This window comes from Antechinus flavipes, chromosome 3 (genome assembly GCF_016432865.1).
Source record: "Antechinus flavipes isolate AdamAnt ecotype Samford, QLD, Australia chromosome 3, AdamAnt_v2, whole genome shotgun sequence".
NCBI classification, from domain to species: Eukaryota; Metazoa; Chordata; class Mammalia; order Dasyuromorphia; family Dasyuridae; genus Antechinus; species Antechinus flavipes.
Genome location: NC_067400.1, coordinates 534463018 through 534485035, shown reverse-complemented (window position 1 = coordinate 534485035; position 22018 = coordinate 534463018). Strand labels below are relative to the sequence as shown.

At 33.9% G+C, this 22018-nt stretch overlaps 1 protein-coding gene across 1 annotated transcript in view; it reads right to left on the bottom strand.

The window, feature by feature from the left end:
* The window catches only part of CCDC81 (coiled-coil domain containing 81), a 70754-nt gene extending 49478 nt beyond the window's left edge, over positions 1 to 21276 (bottom strand). Inside the window, exon 1 of the mRNA XM_051987287.1 lies at positions 20594 to 21276. Within this exon, the coding sequence (XP_051843247.1) occupies positions 20594 to 20672 (79 nt within the window). The 5' untranslated portion in view covers positions 20673 to 21276. The remainder of the gene's footprint in view (positions 1 to 20593) is intronic.
* Between the last annotated feature and the right edge of the window lie 742 nt (positions 21277 to 22018).

Sequence of the window (22018 nt, the reverse complement as noted above, 5' to 3'; positions counted from 1 at the left end):
GAGGAACTGAAGCAAACAGGATTAAGTGACTTGCCTACTCACAGCTATTAAGTGCCTGAGGCCAGATTTGAATTCAGGAAAATGAGCCTTCCTGATTCTAGCCCAACCTATTATCCATTATGCCACCTTTAGCCACTCTGGGAGTGTCAGATATCTCCTATCGAAAATAACCAACAGAAAAATAGGTCAAGGAAAGAAAAATCTAAGGATTGATCTGAAAACCTCTATCATTTAAAAAGCTTAGATATCGTATTTCAAGAAATTATGAATAAAAATTCCCCAGACCTATTAGAACCAGATAACAAAATAGTATAGAAATAAATAATCCAATGATTGCTTCCTAAAAGAAACTCTCAAATGAAAATTCCTAGGAATTATCACAGCCAAAATTCAGAACTTTCAGCTCAAATAAAAAATACAATTTGCCAAAAAGAAAAAGTTCAAATGCCAAGTCAAGATCACATAAGACCTGACAGTTATAACTTAAAGAAAAATAAAGTTTGAAATATCATTCCAGAAGATATAATCTAAATGTTTACAATCAAGAATAGCTTACTCATTGAAGCTCAGTGTAAATTTAATAGATCTTGCAGAACTCTTGGAGTTATATGTCTTCATAGGTTGAAATGAGGCTAATGTGAGACCAGAAATCTGGAAGGAGAGATCTATCCCAATAAAATGGAGTTTCTGAGACTCTTTCAAGATAAAGAGGGAATAGAGGACAGGGGACAGGGAGAGAAAAAGTTAACAAGGGACCCCAGATACCCTGAAGCAGTACTATGGCTATAGTGACCAATCCCATCAATATTTATAATTCCTTTCTTCAAAACCAAGTCCACAGAACACCATCATGAATGTTGACCTCCAAACAGGTAAGTGGAGAAGTATAGAACTATTTTTTTATTAAAGTTTGTTATCTTCAAAACATATACATGGACAATTTTTCAACAAAAACCCTTGCAAAACCTTGTGTTCCAATTTCTCTCCTTTCCCTCCACTCCCTCCCCTAAATGGCAAATAATCCAATATATGTTAAACATGGTAAAAATGTATGTTAAATCTAATATATGCATACATATTTATATAATTATCTTGTTGCACAAGAAAATCAGATCAAAAAAAGAAAAATAAGAAAATAAAATGCAAGCAAACAACAAAAAGAGTGAAAATGTTATGTTGTGATCTACATGCAGTTCTCACAGTCCTCTCTCTGGGTGCAGATGGCGCTCTTCAACACAAGACCATTGGAACTGGACTGAATCATCTCATTGTTGAAAAGATCCATGTCCATCAGAATTGATCATCTTGTAATATTGATGTTGCTGTGTACAATGATCTCCTGGTTCTGCTCATTTCACTCAGCATCAATTCATGTAAGTCTCTCCAGGCCGTTCTGAAATCATCCTGTTGGTCATTTCTTACAGAACAAAAATATTCCATAACCCCTTCATATACCATAACTTATTCAGCCAAACATCAATCAAACATTTTTGCACATGTGGGTCCCTTTCCCTCCTTTAAGATTTCTTTGGGATATAAGCCCAATAGAAACATTGCTGGGTCAAAGGGTATGCACATTTTGATAGCCCTTTGGGTATAGTTCCAAATTGCTCTCCAGAAGAGTTGGATCAATAGAATTATATTTTATGTTTGGTACTTCACCTGGTAGCTAGAGCACTAAGAGAGAAAAAAACCTAAAGCACTAATGGTTCTCACACCTGCTCCTTGCCATACTTTGGTTATATGGGTCTTTCACCCATTTCTAATTGGCTCTTTTAAAAAATTCCATTAAAAACTGCTTTTGGTAGATTGAATCTTATTTCTCATAAACACATGGAGTTTACTGACTGATCCTTACATTTCCTGGTATCTTGTTGTTCATGGCATGAGGGCATGGGACATTTCCGGAAACCCCATAATCAGTCAGCAAATAGTCAAAAATATTTATTAAGTACTTAATATGTACAAAGCATTTACTTGTCCTAGCTCAGACATGGGATTTCAACATCTGCCCCTCATTCAATCCATTATTAGAGAAGTTTTGCTCTCTAACTCTTGGCAAAGCAGACCTTTTCATAGCTACATTTGAAAGGGCAGAATCACTTGGAATTTAAGCCATCTTTAAATCTAATAATTGAAAGTTACATTTGGGGAAAAATGTATCTTTAATGATTGGATGGATAAATGAAGCATTTATTAAGCCCACACTAGAGGCAAAACATTGTGCTTTATAAGAACTAAGGACACAAGTAGAAAAGATAGTTCCTGCCTTCAAGGAACTCACATTTCAATGAGGAGACATGGAAAGTCCCATGATCCTTAGAGTGCAACAGCTATGTGGATGTTAAGTGTATTTTTAATATCATATCATTTATCTAATATAATATTATCATTAGATGATATGATGGTATCATATCAGCTGGGAGATGAAAGAAAAAGAATAATGAAATGCAAAAATAATTACATAAAATATATATCACTAATGTTTAGTACAACCTTTTTCTGTCAACATCCTCTTCTTCACTGGGAAGAAGGCAGGATCAAAGAGGAGGAAAGCAGGGAAAGATAGACTCAAGATATGATGATAAAATGTTGATAAATAACTGATAAATAGCTGATAAATGCTGATAACTCTCCAAAAAAAATTCATGAGTGATAGACTTTTTAAGTTTACTCTGCATTATATCAACATGTTTATCACCACTTTCTTAAGTATAGACAATATAAAAAAAGAATTCTTATTTGTAACATTTGCCAATTTCTGAGGCACAAAGTCTCACATTGAAAATTTAATCACTGGTTCTTGTGAGCCAGTAGAAGGATATCCCTGAGAAAGGCATATAATTAATCATAATGTTGAATGTGAATATGATGAGCTCACCCAATAAAGAGGAAAGGAAAATAGATTAGAAAGCAGAATATAACAATATGCTATTTATTTTTAAAATGCGCACACACACACGAAACAGAAAGATGCAAAGCTAAAATAATGAGCTGCATCAAAATTTATTGTTTCAAATGAACTCAGAAAAGCAGCAGTATTAATTATAATCAGATTATAATCAAGCAACAATAAAATTAGACTAGATAGGAAACTACATTATACACTTAAAGCCAACATAAGCAATGAATATAAATATTTAATATGTGAGTGCTAAATATCATCTCAATATTTAAAGGAAAAGTTAATCAACTTATAAGAAAAAGACAGTAAAACTGTAAGATATAAATACAAGAAATATATCAAGAATCTGAATAAAAGCTTAAAGTTAGATAAGATATAGCTGACAATTACTCAGTGGAAACAGAAAATACTGTATTTTTGCAATTGTACGCAGCATATTTACAAAAATTAACTCTATGTGGCAAGGAATTAGAAATTAAGAGTTTGACCCATCAATTGGGGAAATGGCTGAATAAGTTGTGATAGATGAATGTAATGGAATATAATTGTTTTATAAGAAATGATGAGCAGATGTATTTCAGGAAAACTCCTGAAAGATTCATATGAACTGATGCTGAATGAAGTGAGCAGAATCAGGAGAACATTGAATGCAATAATAGCAAGATTGTGTGATAATCAACTATCATAGATTTAGCTCTTCTCAATAATACAATGATCCAAGACAAATGCAATAGACTTGGAATGGAAAATGCCATCCACATCCTGATTAAGAACTAGAGAGATTAAATGAAGATCACAGCATACTATTTTCACTTTTTAAAATATTTTTTCTCACAATTTTTCCCTTTTGTTCTGATTTTTCTTTCACAACATGACTAATGTGGAAATATGTTTTAAATGATTGTTACTTGTATAACTCTTATCAGATTGCTTGCTGTCTTAGGGTGAGAAGAAGAAAAGAAGGGAAGGAAAAAAATGAAACTAAAATTTTTTTTTAAGAAATAGCTTTTTATGTTCAAAATATAAGCAAAGAAAGTTTTCAACATTCACCCTTGTAAAACCTTGTGTTCCAATTTTTTTTCTCCCTTCTCTCCACCTCCTCCCCTAGATAGTAAGCAATCCAATATATGTTAAAACTTGCAATTTTCTATACATATTTCCACAATCATCATGCTGCATTGGAAAAATCATATCAAAAAAGGAAAAGAAAAACAATAAACAAAAAGCAAGCAAACAACAACAAAAAAGGCAAAAATACTATAATATGACATAGTCCTCTTTTTCTCCATCATAAATCCATTAAAATTGGTCTGAAATCACCTCAATGTTGAAAAGAACCACATCTTTCAGAATTTATCATCGCATAATCTTGTTGCCATGTACATGTTCTCTTTGCTCTGCTCACTTCACTCAGCCTCAGCTCATGTAAGTCTCTCCAGACCTCTCTGAAATCATCCTGCTGATCCTTTCTTATAGGATAATAATATTCCATTCCATTCATATACCATAACTTATTCAGTCATTCCCCAGCTGATGGACATCCACTCAATTTCCAGTTTCTAGCCACTACAAAAAGGTCTGCTACAAACTTTTTTGCATATGTGGGTCCTTTTCCCTTTTTTATGATCTCTTTAGGATACAGGCCCAGTAGTGACATTGCTGGATCAAAGGGTATGCAGAGTTTGATAGCCTTTGGGCATAGGAAGCCAAAATCTTGCAGAAATGAATATTGAAAATTATCTTTACATGTGATTGAAAAAAAATAAAACAATATCAAGGGGAAAAATAGGAGTATATAGGCCACAAATAGAGATAAATATGGACTGGAATTTTAATTTTAAAGAATTGAGCCTATATTGGAGTATGAAAACTACATAAAAATACCTATAAGCAAAAACAGTAAAAATTATATTCAAAAAGTTTCTGAAGAAATGGTTAAAACTTAAAATCCAGAGTATCTTAATTCTGAAAAAAAAATAATGGTTCAAATAATAAATCATGAAAACAGAAAATTTCATTAAACAAAATAAAATTGTCCAACACACCAAACTATACGGGAACAGCCAAAGCAAGAAGAAAACCATACTTTCAACAAAAACAAAAAATAAACAGAAAAATCTGTAAATTGAGTATGGAATTAAAAACGTAGAAAGTCAACAAATGAAAAACCCAAACTAAGTGATGAAATAAAACATGAATAATAAAGAAGAGATTAAGAAAATTGAAATGATTTAAGAAATTAAAATGAGAAGAGTTAGTTTTTAAAATTAACATAATAAACAATTAGCTAGTTTGATTTTTTAAAAATGGAAAGAAAAACAAAACTATTATAAAAAAAAATTTCAAGTCATTCAATCAGTTTTAATTATGTACTTACTATATGTCAGATACTGTCCTAAGTGCTACAAAGGCACTAAAAGGCAAAAACATAGTCCCTTCACTGAAAGATTTCGCATTCTGATGGTAGAAAAAAATTACTATATACATACAAGAGTTATATAGTAACTATAAAAGGTAGTTCTAGAAGGAAAGCACTAGCCAAAATGGAAGGGGAAAGGTCTCCTACAGAAAGTAAGAACTGAACTGAATTAAAAGGAAGCTAAAGATGATAGGAAAGTGAGAAGGGAGAGAACACCTTCCAGGCTTGGGCTACAGCCTGTACAAAGTCAAGAAGCTGGAGATGGAATTTGTGAAAAGTGGCCAAAAGATCAGGGTAGCAAAACAATGGGATTCATAGAGTAGTGAGACTAGGAAGACTAAAACAATAGGAAGAGACTGACTATGAACATGTTTTATATTTGACCCTAGAAGTAATAGAGAGTCATAGGAATTTATTGAGTAGCAACGTGATCTGATCATATCTGCATCTTAGGAAAATAACTTTGGTAGCTAAGTCAAGAATAGATTGGAGTTGAGACTTAACAAGGCAGAGTCCTATCAGGTGGGAAGATAGAAACAGTTAAGACTTGACCTCTTTTATATGAGAGGGAGTAATTGAGGCTGGTGCTGAAGTTGTGAGTCTAGGTGATTAGAATGATGATGGTGCCCTCAACAGTAATAGACAAATCGGAAACAGGAGACAGTTTAAGGGTAAAAAATTATGAATTCTCTTTTGGACATGGTAAATTTGAGATACCTGAGGCAATACAATTCAAGCTATCCAAAAGTTAATTGGTAATATATCTAAAGCTCAAGAGAGATACTAAAGTTGGATATATAAATCTAGGAATAATCAGCTTAAATATAAGATTTGGAGGAGAAGAAACCATAATAAATGAAGCAATGAAGAAAATTATTAGAAACTTCTTTGCCCAGTAATATGCCCCCTAAACTGACAATTTAAATGAAATTGATAAATTGCTACAAAATTATAAAATACTCAGATTTTTAAAAAAGAATATTTAAGTAATTCAATGGGCAGTAAGGGGAATGATTGAGCATTAAATAACCATACAATCAGCAGTTCCAGATTGAATTCAGAGAATAATACCAATATAATGAAAAATGAAAATTAAAAAAGAAGGGATCTTTCCCAAAGGCCTTTTATGATACATACACTGTCTTGATAGTTAAATTTAGATTTATATAGACTATATTATAAAGAAAGCTGTACCCAAATATCCTTTAAAAATATACATGCAAATATGCAACCCTTAAAAATTATACATTATAATAAGTGAGGATATATATCAAAATTACAAGATTGGTTCTATAAAGAAAGTTATATATGTAATTGACCATATTAATAAGGAAAAACTATCAATATCATGTGATTACAGCAACAGATAGAGACTAAGATTTTGACAAGATATAACATCCATTTCTTCTAAGAACACTAAAAAAATAAGGAATAAATGTACTTAATATTAATTTTAATATTTTAAGTAGTATTTATCTTAAACCAAGAATCAGTAGGATATATAATAAACTAGAGACCAGACCTTTATGCTCAGAGCAGGGGAAAGCAAAGCTATTTATTATAAGATTTAGTTTTTTTAATTTATTTAATTATTTATTAATTATTATAAATAATTATTAATTATTTAATATACCACTAGAAATGCTATCTATAACTAAAAGACAAGAAAACAAAATCAAAAGAATACATATAGGAAAAGAAGAAACAAAATTATTACTTTTTGCAAAAGACAGAAAATGCAGATGTCAGCTAAAAAACTAACAAATAAACAAAGTCAAACTAATGAGATATTAAATAAAACTATACAATTCATCAACCAAAAAAATCCAGCAAGAAGAGAGTAGAAAAAATGTATGCTAAATAGATGGAGAAAATATAAAACATTTAGGATTCTAGCTACCAAGATTCACACACAGGAAAGAGGTCGGTTGCAGAGTATGATGAGGGACAGGGCTAGACTAGGACAATCTGGGTTCATATTCAGCCTCAGACATTTATTATCTGTGTGATTCTGAGCAAGTCACTTCACCTCTAATTTTGGCTCATCTTTCTCAACTGTAAAATGTGGGTAATAGCAACAACTATCTCTCAGGGCTATTGTTAAAGATCAAATAACATAATTTTTAGAAAGAGCTCTTTGCACAGAGTTTGGCACATAATAGGTACTATATAAATGTGTGTTCCCTTCCATATTTGAAAACAACTTTAAAGCAGTCTTCAAATAAATATAAAGGTAGGCCTAAATAATTAGAGAGAAAGTAATTGCAAATGGATGGGACATACAAATATGTTTAAAATTACTCTACCACCTAAAACTAGATAGCACAGTGGATAGAGCACCAGCCCTGGAGTCAGAACTTTGAGTTCAAATATGGCCTCAGATTCTTATGAGAGGTGTGATCCTGGACAAGTCACTTAACCCTGTTTGCCTCAGATTCCTTATCTGTAAAAAAAAAAGCTAGCAAAGGAAATGTCAAACCATTCCACTATTTTTACAGAGAAAACACTAAATAGGAGCTCACATGCAAATATACAACTCTTTAAAAATTATACATTATGGTCAGTTAGGATATATATCAAGAATACAAGATTGGTTTTATATTAAGAAAGCAATTGAAATAATTCAACAAGAAGTAACTTTTTTTTTTTACTTTATTTAAGGACATTTATCAAACTACCAAGGAATGACTTTAGAAAACTAGGAAAAATAGTAACAAACCACTTAGAGGAATAAAAGGTCAAGATTCTCAAGAGGAAAAAAAAGAAGGTAAGAAGGGGACTCAGTGGTATCAATGTCAGAGTGCATTACATAGCAATAACCAGTAGTCACTTTGTGGAAAAAAAGGTTAACGTAATAGTATAGTGTTTGAAAATTTCAAAGACTGCAGCTTTGAGTATGAACTCATTATGTAAGACAAATGTTGGGAAAACCAGAAAGCAGTCTGACAGATACTAAGTTTAGGCCAAGAATCCATTCCATCTATCACAATGAACTCTAAATATATACCTGATATCTAAACATAAAGGCATGCATATCATAAACAATTTAGATCAGTAAAAGATAAAATACCTTTCACAATTGTAGATTAAAGGAACTGTAAATTAACCTAAGAAGAGATAAAATCATAGAAGATAAAAATAGATGATTCTGACTATAAAAATTGAAAAGATTTTGCATAAACAAAATCAACATAGCTAAAAAAATTAGCTATATTGGGAAATAATAGAAGGGAAGCAGTAAACTAGGAAATTCTTTGCATCAAGTTTCTCATAATCTGTTATCTAAGACATATTTTTGAAATGATTCAAATATCTTCAAATAATAAATATTTTCATCAAATCAAAAATAGCCATTCCCCACTAAATAAATGGTCAGGCTACCTAAATAATTTTCAAAGAAAGATATCCAAGAATTCTATAAGAAAAGAAGAGGAAGGAGGAAAAGGAGGAGGAGGAAGAAAGAGAAGGAAAGAAAGAAAAGAAGAAGAAGAAGACCTAAAAAAAAATTTTTAATAGCTAACTTTATAATGCACTTCACAGTTATCTCATATGATCCTCACAACTACTCTGGGAGATAGGTACTATTATTATCCCCATTTTGTTGAAGAAACTGAAGCAAAAGGAGTTAGCTTGAGTCACATGGCTAGTAAGTGTCTGAAGCTGGATTTGAACACAGATCTTCTGCAGGCCCAATGCTCCATCCACTCTGCCACTTGGTTTTCCCATAAATCAAAAGAACAATTTATACAGTAGCACAACATTGTAAGAACAACTTGGAAAGATTTCAGAATACATGCATCAGTCATGACTCCAAAAAACTACCTGCTTCCTAATGGGGAAGGGATGGACTCAAGGTGAATACATAAACTTTTGGACATGGAAAACATGTGGATTTGCTTTGCTGGATCACATGTATGTGATACAGAGGTTGTGACAAATAGCATGGTCTATAGTATATATAGCATATAATCTATAGTATATATAGCCTATAGGATATATAGTTTTGTTTTTTATTTAAGAGATTCTAAGGAGAAGGATCTAAAATATTTTCCCTTGGATAATTTTATTGTTACAGCACTAAATAAGTAATTATTGTAATTATGATTCCAAGGCCTGTGGTCTTTTATTGTGGGTGCTGATAAATCCTGTACAATTCTAATTCCTGTATAATTATAATATGCTCCAGGATATTTGGATTTTTTTTAATTGTAAAATTTTCTCTTTGATCTGGGGATTTCAAAATTTGACAATAAAATTCCTTTATTTTTTCCACAAAAGATCTCTTTGAGTGGTGATGAGTGTATTTTTCTGTCTCTACTTTTCCTTCATGTTCTATCACTCCAGATAATTTTCTTGGATTATTTTTTGCATTATTGTGTCAAGGTAATTTTTATTGGGTCACAGCTTTCAGGTAGTCCAGTTATTTTTGTATTTCTCTTCTTGATTTATTGTCCAGATCTGTTGTTTTTATAGGTTGTTTCATACTCTGTTCTATGCTTTCATTCTTAGTATTTTGCTTTATTATATCTTGGTCTCTAATAGCTTTACTAGCTTTCCTTTGCCCAATTCTAACTTTTAAAAAATTTTTTTCTTCTTTAAAACTCTGTTATCTCCTTCTCTAATTAGCTTTTTTTTTTCCAAAATCTTATTTTTCTTGGATTTTTTTTAGTGGTACCTCATTCTCTTTCAATTGATTTTTAAAGTCTCTTTTTTGAGTTCTATAAATTCTTTCTGGGTAGTGAGCCATTTAATGTTACTCTTTGGAGTAGAAGAGTTTTTTTTTTTTTTTTCCTTCACTGTCCTATGAAGAGATGAGCCCCATTCTTTCCTATTTCCATAGTAAGTTTCTATGGTTGGGTGAGTTCTTTGCCCATTCATCTTTTTAATAAGAACTATTTGTGTAAGCACCACCAATCCTGGGTTTAGGATGGTGGTGCCTCTAGTTTTTCAGCTCTCCTGTCTTATCTGGAGCCCCAAATCAAGAACTCCCCCACCTCCTGTTGTACAGCCAGCAGCATCCCTGCCCCACCGCATCTGCACTCTTCGGTTTCTATTGCTTCCTTTTCCCCCAGGGCCCATCTCTGCGGCACAGTTGGGCCTGGCATTTCTACTCAGCAGAAGTTCCCTTAGTTTCCCAGATTCAGACCCCCAACTCCCCATGCTGTGTAAGTGGTTAAAGTTTCTGTGGTTCCTGCAGAGGCTCCAACCAAACCCAGATAGCCCTAGGGCTCCCACTCTGAGTTTTTGCCTGAGATGTTTGCCCTTCACACTGGTTAATCCTGACCTGGGGTCCTTCTTTGGGTCTTTTTGGGTTGTCCCTGAAGAACCCCTGTTCTGCCCCAAGTCTTCTTGATTTTTCACCAATGTATGTTTGCTAGAAGTACAAATTTTTCTATTTGTAGGGGAAATCTGGAGAGCTTGAAATTTTTTTTTACCTACTCCATCTTCCCAGAATCCTACCCCTAAAAGTTTTACAGGTAATTTACATAAAGGTTGTTGATTTGTGTTGGTTTATTTTATATCCTACTATCTTGCTTTCCTCATTAACTTAATTCAATATTTTAATTAACTCTTTCCAGTTTTCTTTATAAACATATTGTGGCAAAAAAAATATGATAATTTTATTTTCCTCTTTGTTTATGATTATTCCCTAAAGTTCTTTTTCTTTGCTAAGTTCTTTTTTATTGCTAGAACTGCCATTTTTAGTGTTATGTTGAATAATAAAAGATGATAATGGATGATCTTGCTTTCTCCCTGATCTTACTATAATAACCTCTAGTTTATTTCTATTACATATCTTGTTGCTTCTTGGTTTTAGAGACATACTCTTTGCCATATAAGGAGAGGTCCATTATTCTTATGTTGTATTTTCTCAAAAGCTTTTTCTGAAAAAGTGATGTTAACAAGTGCCAAGAGAAATAATACATTCTTTCAGCTAAAAGAAAGAAAAAGGACTTACAGACTCTAATTTAGCAAGGTCTTGCTAAGGGTGGGACTGAATCTATTAAAATAGTCCAAAAGTTCTATGAAACTTTTAATTAACAAAGTTTTGAAGAGAAGAATAAATCAATTTTTCTAGACTACAATTTGTGGGTTTTTTTTTTCATTAAAAAAGGAAAGTACCCCTTGGAGAACAATACATCAACTATAAGGAGATTCCTTTTGAGAGCTATTATATAGAGAATGGTTCTATATAATCAAAGAACATTCTAATATAAAGAAATGGTTCCCAGTAGTGGGTTCTAAGGTCCCTAGAATTCACTGCTATATCACTAAATTCTCCAAACAAAACTAATTTTAATTTTCCTTAATTTTAAGAAGAAACATAATATTCTGCTCTACACTGAGAAGATTAAAATTGATCCTGTATTATTTTCTTATTGATTTTATTTACAAGTAATTGATTTTGTCCTGAAACTGCTTAAGTTCTTTGTTTCTGAACTTAGTTCAGAGTTCGTGAGGCCTGTAATGGATTAAGTTTAGAAATCCAACTTTCCTGCCTCAAGGAATTTAACTGACCTTGGAAAATGCGTAAAAAAGCAAGGAAATTTGGGTCTAATATCTTTATTCCAAGCATCTCCCTTCAAGGATGTCTGAGAATGTTGTCTGAAAAAATCTGGAACACTCTTTCACCTACACTCAATGAACACTTCTTAATTAGGCAAAGTCATGGCTAGCCCCCATTACCAAACTTCCAAATTCCCCAATCATGTTGTTCTCTACTCTTCAGCCTTTAATCAATCATTTTTTTTTTTAATTCTATAATGTCGCTTACCCAGTTCTATTCTTTATTCTGTATTCCCCAAAATACTATATAAGGAGAACTGTCCTCTTGCTTGGGGTCTTTGACATTAATGGAGGCAGCAACTCACTGAACCATTTTTATTGTCAGGTACCATGTTCCTGATAATAAATGTTATCTTGCTTGGAACTCTGCCTTAGTTTACCCTTTTGTTAAAATCTCAATGCAGATGATGGTGGCAGGAGGATAGGAAGATCAGAGCTTTCCCAATCAGATCCTTATCAGAATCTTTCCCTACTCTACTGGATCCAAGTGGAACAAATTTTCTACAATAGGAGAGTTTTTATTAAGAGACTCAGGAGATAGATTGCCTCTCTCCTTATTCATAACAGTTTCAGATCTTTTCCAGGCAAATACATTTATGTATGTTCTGAATGATTCTATTTGTGTTGTCTACAGCTTTAAAATTTGGATTTAATTGGCTACAGAGAAAATCATAAAAGCCCAAGCCATCCTTTGGGGTCCCTTTTCATGGAAATGCATCCCCACTGAAGAAGACTTCTTGAAATAGGGTACAGAGGTGAGGAGAAAGAAACTATTTGGGTGCACCAGATAGACAATGTTTTCTAACCTTAAGATATTAAGAAACTGCCTATGTTTTCTCACCATTAAAAAAGAGACAATTCCAGTGGCATTCTTTAAGAATTGAGGAATTAAAATTCCTACTCAGGAACTAATTTTTTTTTTGTTACTGTATATCTTGTGAGAAAAAAAAAGGGGGGGGGGGAGGATTTATTGGCTTTATTCCTAAGTCAGAGTCCCATGGAGGGACAAACCAAATTGATTCTAAATGTCTGTGTTTGAGATCAAAAGAAGTAAAGCAGCATGTATAAACCATCACATTGACATTTAGTCAAATTGTACCAGTAAATATTGCTTGGAGTACAGGAGATAAATTATCAGGTGAATTAACTATTTTTAAAAGTCATTACTGCCTCCCAGGAAAAGAAATATTGAGGCCATGATCTCTCATACCTGCGTTTGTTGGCCTGTGTCTGAATGTTTAAAACTATATGTGATTTGTCTATGTCATTTTATTAAGATTGTTTTTAGAAAACTGGCCAACAGAACTTCAGAAAAAAAAAATCACTGTGTCTTGTGATCTTTTATTTTCTTTTTTCTTTTTCCTTTTTTTTTATGTTAAGACAGACTTCAGAAAAAGTCTTTAACTTTGTATTCCTGTACTTTGAGCAGCCTTGAGTATGTTCCCCTCAAGCTGTAGAAATTTATGACATCAGAAATTAGGAACCAAATTTGTGACTGAAATGTAAATTCTCTACTATGAATGTCCAGATTTTGGTTTAAATGTTTTTATAAAAGCTGAAACAAATAGGATAGAAAGTTTTGAGATTAATGTTCTTTAGACTTTTTTCTTAAGAGAAGTAAAAGTATCCCCCCCCCCAAATGACAGATTTGCTGTTTTATAGTCAAGAAAGAAAAATTATTTTTCTCATTAGAGAGAAGCTTGTAAATTTAAAAAAAAATGCATTTCACATTTTAAATATTAAACAGAAGTTTATTTAAGAAAACACCTTGAAATGTAAGTGAAATTTATTGGATAAATGACTTTTATTATTTTTTTGATTAATGTACTAGAACTTAATTGTTATTTGAGTAGATCAAGTTTTGTAAGCTGTTAAAAAAACATTTTAAAGGATTTTTGGTGTTTCCATATCAGGAAATAACAGTATCAACAATGATTCAACAGCTTAATATTAATATTAATTATATTAATAGTATTAATATTCAATCTTATTAATCAAAATTGCACCTTGAGAATAAAATTTTAATGTCCTTAGTTTTGTTTAATAACATTTATTAAATTTTTTAAAAGAAACTCAATGAAGTGAAAATTAGAAAATAATAGAGTGAGATTCTATTAGAATCAGGAGAATTTAGGGAGTGAACAAAATAAATCTTAAAGGATGAATGTGAAAATGATAGGGAAGGTGGGAGTTTTCAGACCACTGGAGAGAATGAATTCTTATTGTCCATCCTTTGTTCTTGAAAAAAACTAATGACAACTGATGTCATTACAACAATAAAAAGAAATTTAAATATGTTGACAGAAAGATTTGAGGTTTTGGGTTTAAGTGAGTGCAGTTTTTCTTCTTTTAATTGGGAAGTAGAGTAATTTTTTTAAAGTACAGCCTTACCTGAAAATATGTAGGGAGAGTTATGAGTGAATTGATAAACAATGGGCTCTTTCTGAGATTGTAGCTACATCCCACATTTGAACTACATTAAAATGTGCTCTTAAGAGGAATGATTGTAGTGGATTAAAATTAAAGTCAGACTGCCACTTTTAAATTCTTTGGCATCGATTAGCTGGAAATCACGAACCCCATAATATTTAATGCTTGGAACAAATAGCTCTTGTGTAAAATATAATGCTAAATAACTGAAATGAAAAATTGAGACTTTGTATTATACCACTTAGAAAATAAGATCCAGATAATTGAATTTATTCTGGACTCATTTTAAATGAAATCTGTCTCTCCTAATTAGATGCTTATGATAACTTAGAATTTATTGTACTATTTGGCATGATGATAATTTGGGGAAATGTATGCATATAAAATTTTAATTGTATGCTATTAATGTTATCTCAGTTTATCAATCTATAACATGAATATAGAAAATGCTTAACTTAAATCTGTAATTCATTTTAAAAAGAACTAATGTTCAAATGGTAAATTCTTTTTTGATTTGAATTCTTTAGGGTTATTTTTATGGATTCAATTGTAAAACAAATGATATAAATGGCTTGAAACTGGTCATTTGGAAATGTAAAAGATAATGATGTTTTAACTGTGATTCTGACATGGCAGAAATCTCTCTAAGATTAGAAATGCATACTCCTCCCAAGATCTTATGGAATAAAGTTTTATAGTTTGTTTTTTTTTAAACAACAATGGCTTAAACAATTTAGTTCCAGCATATTTTGAGCTAACTTAATAACAGAATTTAAATCAGTAAAGCCTTATTTCTGTTTTGTGATTCAGTTGGTCTGTTATGTTACTTTTTTTCTAATTGTATCTTTGTGAAATGCATTTACCAATAGCTTTCTAATGTGATTTTTAAAGCCTCCTGTGGTAGTATGAATGATTTCCTGTATAAAGGTAATTTTTTAATGTATTTGACTAAATTAATATTATCTGATTAGTGTTATTTTGTTTTAAATTCGAAGATGTGATCTTGTATTGTGAATTCTGAGAAGCCAATCTATAATAAATGCTGTTAAGGGAATGCTAATTTTATATAACTGGAGTTTTAACTACTTTCATTTGGATAGTGAGAACTATTAAATTTTAGAGGCTCGCTTACCAATTCAGAAAATGCCCAATTTTTCTGTTTATTTTATGTAACTTAAACATATGTGTTGTCATAGTATGTGGACATATTTAGAAAAGGAGGGGTAAGTATAATGTATTTGGATTGTAAGAAAACTAAATAGGAATAAGGTATAAAAAAGACTGTAAAGCTAGGAATGACCCAGGTTTTAGAGAGCATTATGATGTTTAATTTAAAATTAAAACTGAATTTAAAATTTAAATGTAATAAAAATTAAAATTAATTATACTTTTAAAAGATGCTTTGAAATAAAGTTTTAAATGTCAAAAAATAAATAAATTTTAGAGACTATTATGATATTTAAAACTTATTTAGTATTTAATTAGGTATATTTTAAAAGAAAATAATAATCGCTCACATTATGGAAAAGAAAAAGGGAGGGTAAGAACAACCTTGTTTAAAATTAAAACTAAAACTAAAACCTCTTCACATTTCTAAATCTGCCAGTTTCAGCAAGGTTATGAATTATCAGCTCTGTGAAAAAATTATGTATTGATTTATTTAGAGAACTGGATCCCATTCCCTAGTATAAACACTTCTGAAATAATGATGAAGAGGATTTTTTTTTTTGAAAATCTGTATGATATAGAAATGATTTGTGGTTATGCTAATATTTGGAACATAGTCTGTCCTGAAAGTATATCTTTGAACCAATTTAGTCTTAACAGATTGCAGTCTTTGAAATGTGTGCACATGTGTGTATGTTTTAAAATGGTTAACAAGCTATATTCATTGCCTATGTGAACTTAGAGAACGTTTTTACCTTATTAAATTCTAATGATTGCCTTTATATATCAGAATGAGTTTTAAACTATCTAGGAAAGGGAAATGCTAGAAGAAATAACTTATGTAAAAAATTTTGTGTGATTCTTTTTAGAAGGCCTGATAAATTTTTATTTGTTAACTAACTTATTGCAACAACTCAAGTGTTGATAACAGTTGTATCCAGCCTGATTGTGATTAATGAGACTTTCAGGAAGTTGATTTTTTTTTCTTTGAGCTTCATTTTCAGAAATGTTGTGTCCTGAGGCCAATGTTTCACCATTTACTGAAAAAACACCAGCAGCCCAATGATAATGGGATTTGAAATTTTTTTTTTTTTTTTCTGCTGAGGCAATTGCCCAGGATCACACAGGTAGGAAGAGTTAAGTGTCTGACCCAGATTTGGACTCAGGTCCCCCTGACTTGAGTGCTGGTGCTCTATCTGCTGCACCAACTAGTTGCCTCTGACATGTAAAATCTAAGGTCAGTGGTTATCTGTACCCTGGGAATAAGACTGGGAAGAGAACCTTGAAAAAATTAAGATTGGACCCTCTTAATTCAAAAGCAACGGAGTTTGGCCCTAATATCTTTATTCCACTTGGATCCTTTTGGTTTGCTGACCAAAAGTCTGGAACACTATCTCACCTATATTCAGAGAATGACCACTTCCTAGTCTCATAAGAGAAGAAAGTGAGGGAGGGAGGCAGAAAGGGGAAAAGAAGGGTGTCATTACTATCCCTCATTACTAAACTTCCAACTAATCATGCTGTTGCCTGTGATTCAGCTCTGTGACCAGTCATGTTCCCCTTAATTTCATGATGTCACCTACTCTATCTTCTGCATTGCCCAAAATCCTATGTAAGGAGAACTGTTCTTTTGTTCGGAGTCTTTGCTATTAATACAGGTGAGCCACAGACCTACTTGTTGACAAGTGTCCCTGCTATCTGCCTTGATTTAAAACCCTGTTATTAAAATTGAGACTTTTTCAAAGTACAATAGTAATTGTGGCAAAAATCAACTACCATGAATCACTGAGGATTACTGACCTCGGAAGAACAATTCTCCATTATGTCTTTTAAATCCAGTTCTTCCATTTTGAATACATCTCAATATCAGAGAGTACTATAAAGAAAACAACTCAAGGAGGTCAAGATAATCAGGCCTCTTGCATGCCTTCCTTCTCAATCCTATCCCACTGGAACTCCTGTGCCTGAGAACCTGGACTCGTATTAATGAACTTCCCCTTATCTTGCTCCAAACAAGCCTCCACAATACCTCCCCACCTACCTTTTACATAACATGTTGGTATATACAACTGCCCTTTCTATCTCTGCTTTACTTGTTGTGTTCTGCATTAAACTGGAAGACTCTTCAGAACAAAGAGGGGTTAGCTTGTATGAGTATTCCCAAAACTTAAAATTGTGCTAGTATTTTTTCCTCTTTAAAAAAAAAAAATTATTTGTTATATGGGATGACTCTGGGAGGGGAAAGGAGTAAAATATTGGAAACAGTTATGATGATTTCAAATAAAAATTTGAAGAAAAAAAGAGGAAACATGGGGCACACACTGTGTTCTTAGTATAGAAATATGATTAAAATTTAAAGCAAAAGCAAAAATGCCTCCCTCTCTTAGCCTCAGGAAACTTTTATTCTTAAATTTAGAACTTTTATTCACTGGTGGAAATATTGACACATACACAGAGAAACCGACTAAAAACACGAGCAACAAACCCAATAAACACCTAATAAAAATAAATAATAAATGTAATTTATTATAAATAATAAATATAAATAACAATGTAAATATCAATTGTTTCTATTTTGGCCAGAAATTGTGAGGGTCTTCCCCTCCCAGATCAAGGCACTCTGATCAAAGGCAAATGAACAATGTGATAGGATAGTGAGAGGGGAAGGTATGCATGAATGAGAAGGGAATGAAGTGATCAAGCATATTTAATTTTTTTTTCTTTTTTATTGATCTGTTTCTCTAAAAACTCTACTAATCTTCAAAAATGTTTTCCTTTTGACCATTTTTTAATTAATAAAAATTTATTTTCCTTTCTCCCCCCACCTTCCAATTAAAAAATGAAAAAGAAAACCCTCATAATTAAGACAGATAGTCAAACAAAATAGATTGTTCACTGACCATTATTTAAAAAAAAAAAAAAAAGATAGGGTAAAGAGTTAGAGTCAGGACCCAATAATGTAAATGAATTATGCAACACCTAGGTGGAAGGAGCCTTGCAGGAAAGGTCTCTTTCTAAGTATGCCTTTTAATAAGAATTCAATTCTAACAACATTTATTAAGTATCTATTATATATTTAGTGCCTAGGATGCAAAGACAAGAATAAAAAAATTCCCTCCTTTAATACTTTTTAGTGCAAATTTTGACAACTATAGATAGAGCTTTTGGTCTGAAGTCTAGAAGATTCATCTTCCTGAGTTCAAATCTGGCCTCAGACATTTATTAAACTGTATGACCTTGAGAACCAGTGATTGAACTATGTTTGCCTGGGGTTTTTTGTTTGTTTTTTTTTTTTTTTCAGCTATAAAATGAGCTGAAGAAGGAAATGGCAAACCATTGCAGTATCCTTGCCAAGAAAATTCCAAATAGAGTCACAAAAAGTCAGACATGACTGAACAAGCATACAGGAAGGGTCCAAATATTTATGGCATACAAACACCTTATTCAGATTAGGAAAGAAAGGGAGGAAAAGAGGAATATATTAATTACTTTCCTGGTTTTCAGAATTTTTTTGTTTTAATGCTGTATCATTCTTCCCTGATCCTTTCAAATTCCAGCTAATATTTACATTTTAAAAAAATTAAAACGTAAAACATTGGTGCTATATTTTAACATAAAACTTTTAAGAACTTTGTAAATACTTGTTCAAAGAATTTTCTTGCTGATATCAACATCCCTGTGAAATAGCATCTCAATACATGTGTGTAATAATACAGTCTCCATTTCATTAATTAGGCAGGAAAAAATCAAGTGATTTGACAATCAGAACTCAGGTCTTTGATAGATTTAATATGGTTTTCTATTGCTAAAAAGTGGGGACTTCTTCCAAACACACACCCATTACTTTTATTATATCTCAACTTGTTAAACCAGTCGACCAATCACAACAAGCATTTATTAAGACATTAAGCTACTACTCTGACAAAAAGGACCACAGGATCTGAGATTCAGAGTCAAGAAGAATTCTTGGTAGCCATCCATTTTCACTAGCACAATTAAATCAAAGTATTTCCTCCCTTGGTATCCTCCTGGCTGCCTTTCTATTGGTTTTCTTTCTAAAGAACCATGACTTACACCTAAATCACTCTGCTTCTCATTGACTGGTCAACTAGATCAAGGCCCAAATGAATCTTGTTTGGGTGCCCCTTTTGACTTAAAATGAATGTAAATAGCAATTGTTTCTATTTTGGCCAGAAATCCTAAGGGTCTTCCCCTTCCAGATTTTTTTTTTTTTTTGAGACCATTCTCTGTTTCATTTACTACTTAGCCTTAATCACTGATTGGACATTGCCTCAATCAAACTGAAACCTGTTAAAGACCTTAGCTTAAAAAGGCCCAGGGCTCCCACCACATCCAGTCATCCTGATCTCTCGGGTGCCACTGGACTCTCATGGCTCGAGAGAAAGTGAGGCAGGTGACCTTGCACAACAGCCCTCCCTCACTTAAATGCAATTCCCTCACATGTCCTAGCACCACCTCCCTGATGTCATGGTATACTTTGAGGACAAACAATAGTAATCCTCCTATTGAATTATAGAGGGAGTCAGTATCTTTCCACTACCCACATGCCAACTCTTAATCTCCTCTGAGGACAATAGAGGCCATAGAAACAAAAACAAACAGACATAGAGGGTCCAAGGAAGATGAAGGACCCCTCCTGAAGAATCAGCCATACCGCTTAGTATCTGTGACCTTGCACTAGTAGCCCCAGACCTTCTTTCTCAACTATAAAATATTGGAGTTGGACATAATCCTTGAGGTGCCCTCCCACGCTAAAACTTTCCCATTCTACAGCCCCTGTCCAAAGTAGAGTCCTGCTGGTGCCATCCTTCCAGAATTACCTGAGGCAGAATCCAGGGTGGCCATAACTCCCCCAAAAGGACCCATTTAGATTTAAGCCGAGCCAAAGCAAGATTCCATCCCAGGAACAACCTCTCTCACGTTTACAATCTGGGAAATTCTTGTTTCTCCATTAAATGCCCTTTCCACCACACCCTCCATCCCTTCTTCCGAAGCCACTTAAGAGCCGTGGGGTTGGCCTGGGGGATAGAGTTAAGACAGATAAGAAGCCCATCCCAAGAAGCACCCAGCTTCAGACATCTTACCATCCTGAGACAGCGAGGGCAGTGTGGGGAACACCTGTTTTCCTATTTCGAGGAGAGCTGGATGGATGGTATCCAACATCTTTGTTTCCGAATTCCTTTAACACCGCGGTGGCTTCTTGAGTTTGGATTTTGCTGCTTGAATTTTTTTTCTTTGTGATTTTTTGTACCTTTTTTTTTGCTTTGCTTTTTGGGGGGGATAGTGCGTTTAAAATTAATTCTCACGCCCCCTGGGTACTCCCAGGGCACCACTTCTTTCTCCTTGAGTTCCCTTTTTCCCTCTGTAGTTGCTTTTACTAGCTCGCTCGCTCACTCTCTTTTTCACTATCTCACTCTCTCATTCTCTCACTCTTTATCTCTCTATTATTTTGGTTTTGCTTCTCTTGTTAAATGATATTTCTTCCGGCACCCTGCCTCTTTTTCCCTGTCCTTTGGGGTTTCCCTTAGCTAAACGCCTGAGGGCTCCCTAAAGGCGCGGTGGCAGCGCAGCCTCAGCCCTGGCCAAGCTAGAAGAGAGGTGGCTGGGTGTGTGCGTGCGGGAGAAGAAGGTGGCGTGGCGGGGATGAGACGGGGAGACTCCGGGACCTCAGAGCACGGGGGCTGGAGGTGGACCGTCTCCGCGTTGCTAGGACGCTCCAGCCGCTTTCGCTGTTGCCGGGAGACGAGTCACAATAGGGGATCCAGCCCCCCAGCTCCACCCTTCCCCCTCCCACTCTGCAGTCGGTCCGCCAAAGTGTACAGGCAGAGCGGTCCGCAGGGACTGGCAGCGCTCAGAGGCGCAGGGCACGGAGTAGGCGAAAAGGGCGTTCTGTGGCCAGTATCTTGCCCTCTTTACCACGGAAGGATATTTGAGCCACAGAGTCAAATATTTCCCAGGCCCCAGGAGTTAGAGGAAGGTGTATGTGGGTAGTTTTTTAGATTTCTCTCTTGGTGCCTCTTTGCAATGGAACTGCGGGGTTATTCCTAACTTCCCAAGTGAAATTGGGCTGGAGTGGGGTGCGGAGAAGGGCAATCTTAACCTGCGCCCTAGGGTTTCTGGAAGGAGACTGGCTTTCCAAAACTCAATCTACAAAGACAAAAGACGAGGAAATATTTTCTCCTTTCTTCATCGCTTTCAAGTTTACAAAGTGCTATCCCCGCCAGACCCCTGTGAAGTGTGTCGGACCCAAGTATCGTTCTCCCCCTTTCTTGGGGATTTGAGAGCGGAGAAGCCGGTTTTGCCCCTTGTACCACAGCCCGCACAAGGCTGCAGAGCTTCTGACTGCAAGCCCAGCACGCTTTCCATGGTACCGGTGGCTTGTGGGCTTGGGTTTTGTTTGTTTTGGTCCAGACTTGTGATCTCGGAGAAAACTTCCTCGGGCAATACAACTCTGTACCTCATCTGCAATTCTATCAACCAGTAGTAAAACCTGGCACTGTTTTAAGTGC